Source organism: Ctenopharyngodon idella, chromosome 21 (genome assembly GCF_019924925.1).
Source record: "Ctenopharyngodon idella isolate HZGC_01 chromosome 21, HZGC01, whole genome shotgun sequence".
NCBI classification, from domain to species: domain Eukaryota; kingdom Metazoa; phylum Chordata; class Actinopteri; order Cypriniformes; family Xenocyprididae; genus Ctenopharyngodon; species Ctenopharyngodon idella.
In genome coordinates, this window is record NC_067240.1 from 6,875,349 (window position 1) to 6,883,500 (window position 8,152).

At 36.2% G+C, this 8,152-nt stretch overlaps 1 protein-coding gene across 2 annotated transcripts in view; it reads right to left on the bottom strand.

Annotated features, from left to right (window-relative positions):
* Positions 1 to 4,865, bottom strand: part of LOC127504033 (potassium/sodium hyperpolarization-activated cyclic nucleotide-gated channel 1-like) — a 111,819-nt gene extending 106,954 nt beyond the window's left edge. Inside the window, exon 1 of one of the 2 annotated variants that reach the window (XM_051878351.1) lies at positions 3,430 to 4,862. In XM_051878351.1, coding sequence (XP_051734311.1) covers positions 3,430 to 3,785 — 356 coding nt within the window. In that variant the 5' untranslated portion in view covers positions 3,786 to 4,862. Of the gene's footprint in view, positions 1 to 3,429 lie in introns of both variants that reach the window. The other variant, XM_051878352.1, reaches the window with a different exon arrangement.
* Between the last annotated feature and the right edge of the window lie 3,287 nt (positions 4,866 to 8,152).

Here is an 8,152-nt window from a genome sequence, read left to right on the forward strand (position 1 = left end):
GTGTATATATATATATATATATATATATATATATATATATATATATATATATATAAAATCCTTGTCATGACCCCTTTAAAAAATGCATCTCTAGACTCTAGCACTTTTTTTTTCTTCCACTGACCTGCTTCTCGCATTTTTAACAGCAAAAATGCATTCTGTGTGAAACGGCCCTATAAGAGTGCTATGGAGCTACTTATTTTCAATAAAGACTAGACATCTTTTGCCTGCTCATAATCTGTTGTTTTAGTATTATTCATATCCTATTATAGTATTTATTAATATTTTGAATTAACTTTTATTTTTCAATTTTCATTTTAGTTTAAGTTTTAGTCTTTTGTGTGCTTTTGCATTTTTATTAGTTTAATTATCTCTGTTTAATTCATTTTTATTTCAGTTAGTTGCCAAGACAACATTTCTAATTTTCTTTTAATTATTTTAAGTTTCAATTTTTCATCTAATACTTATATTTTACTTGTATTTCAACTTAATTTCAGTTAGCAAAACTACAAAGTTCTGTCATGAAACTGTAGATGGCACAGGCTGATAGGTCCTTAACTCAATCTGCTTGCAATCACATCATTCTCTAGGGCACAGCTGATTGGTTCCTGCAGCAGCATGTCTTACTTGCTCACAGCAGTGTGTCGTGTATGTATTGGCAGCAGCAATAACCAACAGAAGCATCAATAACAGCAGCAGCGTAGCAGATCTATTCCACAAAGATTAAACATAGCAACATTGTCATATCATTTCCATGCCAAACACTCTGAGAGTTGTCAAGACAGAACAGATTTTTAATAGTTTTAGTTAACAATAAACACAATGCTTGCTTTTTTAAAATTATATATATACTTATATATATATATATATATATATATATATATATATATTCTCTACACATTAACATCTGTATTTTGACAATAAAGCTTTAATTACTAGATTCTCAAAATTACCTCCTTAATAAGAATATTGTACAGTAAGCGTATGATTGCTAAGCATCCACGTCCTTTGTACATTATGGCAGAAAGGTCAATCATGTTACATCACAGGGTTCAGAGCGATGTTAATCTCGTTCAGTGTGTGTTGGACATCTAATCCGATCTCACCTTCTCTCATCCCTGCTCTGATGTTAGAGGGCTTTACACAAACCATTCTGATCTGTTTCAGGGGTGGCATAACCTAGTGGTTAAAGACCTGAAAGGCTCTTGAGCGGGACATGTAACCTCAGGTTGCTCCATTACTTCCTGTAATAAGTGTACTGAGAGTCGCATAGCATAGAAACAGCATAAAAGCAGTGGAAATTTACTTCCAGCAGATATGATGGGTCATTCCTGTTGTGCAGTACTGACTGACCTCTGCAACTTAAAAAAAGTTATGTATATGCTTGTGTATAACTTAAACTATATTCCTAGGGCACTTTTACTGGAGAAAATGGCACTACTGAGTGGATATCGCCATTTTTGCCACATCTCCTTAACATGAAAAACTGGCAATTTATTAAGAAATATATAAGGTGTTCATTTATTTACCTACTTTTATATTTAGTTTGTTTTTAAACAATTTCTGTTCTTTTATTAAACAGGATGGGATGTTTTAGAATGAGACAAACCAACTACGTCACTTGCTGGAGGATGATGTCACTGCTTTTGTCAGTTAAAGGGATGTTACAAAAGACAGGAAAGGAAACAGGAAAAACTGATTGATTATGAATTTAATAATAGCCTAATTCCTTAATAAATTGCATATGTTTCATGTTATAAGTTACCCAGCAGCAGAAACATGACAAAAATGGCACTGGCTCAAACTGAAGTTTTGATTAAAAATTCAACCCTGTTTACTTAATTACGATATTGTAATTAATATGCATACTGGCTGTTATAATAATTATGATATTTTATTCAGTATGTTAAGACTTATATAATGTTGACTTTGAAATGAACAGCATATTACCCTGCTTTTGGTAGTTATAGTGCCTTGGGAGTGCAACTTCTGAGTTATGTTCTTACACGTTACACATGATATGCCAAAGCAAAGTACATGAAGTAAATAAATAAATAAATGAAACAGTGAGACAGGTGGGAGTCGAGCTAATGACCCTGTAAGGGATAAAGTTCTCCGCATTCATGGAGAGCATGGAGCTGTTTTCAGCACCATGGAGAGCGTTACGGGCAGATAGGATTGAAACTAATGATCAGACATGTCATTGTTTTCTATCTATCTATCTATCTATCTATCTATCGATCTATCTATCTATCTATCTGTCTGTCTGTCTGTCATGTCTACATACAAATATTTATCTACACAATTATGGTAAAAAAAATACTGTGGTTGTCAGAACTTCACTGTAAAAACATGGCAATGACTTTTCAAGCATTTTGCTGACTATATTTTAGTTCTTGACTGTATTTGTATGTTTATATACCAACATATTTGAGCTATTTGGGTTGTTACTGTAAAAATGTCCTGATTATCACTCAGGTGGTACAACCGAAAGCCACATGATGACTTAAAGTTCATCAAAACTGGCCTTTTAGCAACTGTGACCAATAAAAATAAGAAAGAAATCGGATGGTTTAAGCACAAACCAGATTTTTACTGAATTTTTACAGTATATATATATTCTCTATCTATCTATCTATCTATCTATCTATCTATTTTTTTCTGTCTATGTTGATGTAATGGGTTGAGAAACTAACTGGAGACTTCAAACCTCCAAGTGGACTAATCAACTCCAATTGGTGCACAACAAAATGAAATTATGATGTTGCTTATGTAATAATTCCATTCCTAACAGGCTATTTGACAGGAATTCGGTGTTAAATTGTACATTCTTTGTCCACAGTAGTCTAATTCGAAGTATACGAGCTAGTCAAGTTGTGCATGAAACATTGTTCTGGGGGGCATTGGGTTTGAAAATCCCCTCCTTTCACCTGACTAACGCGATTAGCGTTAAACTGCTTTAGATCAACTGTCCCAGCGCTAAAATTGGCATGGGATGTTACCTGGTGACAGCCACACGGGATCATACAGAGCCACGAGATAAAACAATAGAATAATCCGCATGTTTATGCCTGAAAACAAGACGTGATCTCGCAGCCACCCTGGTTCCTTCTCACGGCAGACACTAACAGCTATGTGTTTACAATGCCAAAGAGTGGTGCATCATTCCCTGCGCGCACCAGCACACGTCTTATACAACAGCAGAATGCCCAATGATGGCAGGTCGGAGACGTCCCATGATGACTGTCGTGCCGTTTATTCACCGAGATGACATTCACCCCTACTCATGCCAAGGACATCGCGTGCGTTCCGGTTCTGGTTCCCCGAAACGCCATGCAAAATGACTGCAAACGCGCCGCGCGGCGCACGCAGAGCCCATTTTACTGTGACCTGCGTGTGCGTGGGAAGGTGACTTTCCACACTCCTTACCTAAAATCACTATAGGGGTGAATGATCCAATATCCAGCCGTCTGCACTCTCTCCTGCTCTTTCTCCACGGCTTTCTGACTCCCGAACATCCGCAAGGAGAACTTATTCACCCCGGGCTGCATCATGGCTCCAAATTGCCGCTGCATAAACCCGGATTGCCTGGACGCGGCGTCTATATCGTCAAAACCGACCATGGCTTCTTCCCGGTCCCCCTTGACACCCACTGAGTTGCCGTGGTCTTTCATGTTCTGGCTCCCCATGCTGTTCTTCAAGATCGAGTCTTGCCTTTGGAACACATTATTCCCATCCACTTTCTCCTCTTTGTTGCTCGAGAACGAATTGGATTTGTCTTCCATGGCGGTTTCAGAACGTGCTGTCTCCGGGTGCGGAGGACAGTCTACGCGTAAAAGTCGAAAGGAGCAGCTGGCGGCTCTTCTGTTTCATTGGACGTCCCTCAAACCACCGCTGCCTCCAGTGCGAGTGCTGCTGCACAACTGAGAGGCAGAGTAGGGTGAACCTGACGGGATCAGCTTTCTTGGGCTGCTGCCATCTACTGTTGGGATTGAGCGCGACCCGCGTCCCGTTTCTCTCCAAGCGTGTCGCGGACGCACTGCGCTGCCTGCGCGGATGGGCTTCCAGACTGAAAGAGTGCCAAAGGAACACAATTTGAACATGATGTTGTAGATGCAAATCAGGGTTATGTAAAGCATTTGGGAAGGGCATGTTTTATTATGAGGTGAATTGAAATGGTAATTATATTATGAAAGACTAACATCTCTGTGGTTAAGGCGGTCAAAAAAATCTCATATGCCATAGGGGTTTGTGGAATGACAAAATCATTTTTAATACATTTTGTATTATGGTAATGGTAAGTTCTATTATAGTTGAAATTTAATAAAAATATCAATATTTTAATAACGTATTATTTTGAACATATTTATACCTTTTATTTTAGTTTAGTTTTTGAACAACAACTGAATGGTACTTCATCTCTTTTGACTCTTTTCTCTTTTTACTTGATGGACACAATCCAAAAGATGATTATTTGAACAAAAGGCTGGCATGAGTTCAAAACCAACTTCACATTATGTAACAGTTTGAAAACAAAAGTCTCTAAACAGTGTAACTAATATTATAAAACAGTTCTGACTGGACTGGCTGTTCTTATTGGATGAGCCATTTAAAGTCATTGTAAAAACCCAAAGGAAATTTAGCAACCCAATCGTTACATTTAATCATTTAGCAGATGCTTTTATCCAAAGCTACTTACAAATGAAGAACATCACAAGCGTTTTATCGTACAAGAGCCAATATTCATAATCTCTATGCCAAGTGTAAAAGTAAGCTTTAGATAGTAAAGAAGAAAGAAAGCAGGATTCTTTAAATGTGTGTTTATAGAAAGTGCTGTAATTTTAAAGAGTTAGTTCACCCAAAAATGAAAATTCTGTCATTAATTACTCACCCTCATGTCGTTCCACACCCGTAAGACCTTCGTTCATCTTCAGAACACAAATTAAGATATTTTTGATTAAAATCCGGTGGCTCAGTGAGGCCTCCATTGCCAGCAAGATCATTTCCTTTTTCAATGCCCAGAAAGCTACTAAAGACATATTTAAAACAGTTCATGTGAGTACAGTGGTTCTACCTTAATATTATGAAGCGACAAAAATACTTTTTGTGCGCAAAAAACAAAACAAAATGGCGACTTTGTTCAACAATATCTAGTGATTGGCTATTTCAAAACACTGCTTCATGAAGCTTCGAAGCTTTATGAATCTTTTGTTTTGAATCAGTGGTTCGGAGCACTTATTAAACTATTAAAGTCACTTGAACTGTTGAAATTTCTAAACACTTATGACGTAACGAAGCCTCATTTACTGAAATTATGTGATTTTTGGCTCTGAACTACTGATTCAAAACAAAAGGTTCGTAAAGCTTCGAAGCTTCATGAAGCAGTGTTTTAAAATCACCCATCACAAGATATTGTTGAATAAAGTCATTATTTTGTTTTTTTGGCGCACAAAAAGTATTCTCGTCGCTTTATAATATTAAGGTTGAATCACTGTAGTCACATGAACTGTTTTAAAAATGTCTTTAGTAGCTTTCTGGGCATTGAAAAAGAAAAATAATCTTGCTGGAAATGGAGGCCTCACTGAGCCATCGGATTTTATCAAAAAATATCTTAATTTGTGTCCTGAAGATGAACGAAGGTCTTACGGGTGTGGAACGACATGAGGGTGAGTAATTAATGACAGAATTTTCATTTTTGGGTGAATTAACCCTTTAACTGTGGTGTAGGTGCTGACAGAAAAAATTTACAAAAGTATAAACATTACAGCCAAATGTTTACTGGTTGACGCATTTCTACAGTCACATGATATATTGTCAGCCCAATGGCAAAATTCACATTGCTATTTTAAAAGCAAGACTATCAACCTGTAAATCCAGTTGCAGGCTCTAAATCAGGGGTGTCAAACATACGGCCCGCAGGCCGAATACGGCCCACAAAGGTATCCAATCCGGCCCGGGGAATGAATTGAACAATAATAAAAAAAAATAGAGATGTATGGCACCAGCCATAAATCCCAAAGGTTTTTAGTTTTATTTTGGCCAATCTCTTTTCTGGACTTGCAAGCAAACTGCTTTGCAATCATTTCCCAGACTGTCATTTGTGTGGAAATATTACGAAGTCTGTAAACAGGACGTTAAAACAGGAAAACGCTGAATACGGACACAAAAAATAATACTTTTATTAAATAAATAAAGTATTATTAAATAAAAATGTAATAAAGTCTTTTTGCTGTAAAAACAAATGCTGTTTTCAAAGAGCAGTGTGTTTTTCTAGTTTTCTTGCAAATTAATTTGTAGTTTGTTGGGTTAATATTAAATGTAACTGTCAGCGCACTAAGGTTTAAAAAAGGTAATTCGGCCCGTACATGGTTACATTTTTTCCTATCCGGCCCTCAACCTAAAATGAGTTTGACACCGCTGCTCTAAATCCACTGCCAATATAGGGACATTTTGAATCTAAGTAAGAAAGGTTGATAAAACAGCTTGAGATATGGCTAACTAATCTATCTGCATCTTTAAAACCTGCTTTCATCTGATTCTTTCAACCATGAGAGAACCGCTCCCTATTAACACTGGAAGCACTGGCCCTGAACTGATAGTTTTCCCAAAATAAAGCTTTTCTTGTGTGTGATCTGATATCATTTGTGAGAAATGTAACAAAAATTGTTTAATCAGTGGCCCTCAATGCATTGAATGCATAAAACACAATATTTAAATGTTTGAATTTTGTCTTTCAATGTTGGCTCATCACCTGAAATAGATTTCATTCTCTTATAGTCTTTCAGGCTGTTCCCAGTTGCAGAGAACTGATTTGGAGAGGAAAATAGGGTTGTGTTGTGGTGTGTATGGTGATTTGTGCATGCTGGACAACTGTGTGCCAGTCGTGGACACAGGACGATTTGCACATCCAGTGAAAACTGGTGAATTGATGAAACCAGACCAAGTCCACCTGCTACCCTGCCATCCTGCTATGATGTGAGGCTTAAAACACCACATTTTCCTATTTATAATGATGATTTTGAACCTGGTCTTGCCAAAACCAAAGGTAAAATCAGAAGCTATGGTAGATTCTGTAAAACTGAGACAATTTTGGCATCACATTAACTGCTGGTTGACCATATTATTACAATAAAACAGTGGCAGATTGTTAGTCATTAAAAAGCTTTATTTAATAAGTTTAAGGGTGGTAAGATTTTTTTTATGTTTTTGTAAAAAAGAGGGCGCAGTTTAAACAAACAAGCTGTACTGCCATTATGGATCGCAGAAGAATAAGACGCAAGAGACAAAAGTTCAAAAAAACAAAAAAATTAAACACAAATGTGATATTTAACTGAAGTCATTTTTTGTTTGGTATGGTTGAATTGGATCATCGAAGGACAGCAGCAAAGACATTGGTTAATAAAGTGAGATTAAATACATAAAGTAGCTATATTTGTGTCATTTAACATATTTAGTTATTGAAGGTTTGCGTAATAGTCTGAGTTTGCATCTTACTGTTTTTATTCATTCTGACAAATACCAAATCTGTTTTTATGCAAGTGAGGTGAGTAAATTCTTATTTACTTATTTGAATAAGTAACTCAGATATTTTGTTGTACATTTAAAATAATGCATTACTTGGAAAAGTAATCTGATTATGTAACTTGCATTAATGCGTTACCCCAATATGGTCACATGATCCTTCAAAAATAATTTTAATAAGCTGATTTGGTGCTCATGAAACATTTCTTATTATTATCAATCGAACACAGTCATGCTGCTTAATATTTTTGTGCACACCATGAATTTTTTTTTTTTTTTCGAGATTCTTTGATGAATGGAAAGTTCAAAAGAACAGAATTTACTTATAAATGTACTACATATACTATATATTTTACTACATATATATAGACATCGTTTTTTTCTTTATAATATAACTGATTTAAAAACTTAAGCCTTGTTTCCTGGGCACAGATGGTTGTGGACTATATTACAACAAAAATGATGATTCACCACTGGAAAATCTGTGCACAGGGAACTTCCTGCTAATGGGCAACGTTCATATGAAGACTATCTAGTGTAGCACATTTGGCAGTGAGCTCATTATATAAGTTAACCAAATTAAAGCTGACATTCCTTTTATTGCCTCCGTTTTGCTTTCAGCCAGAGTTTT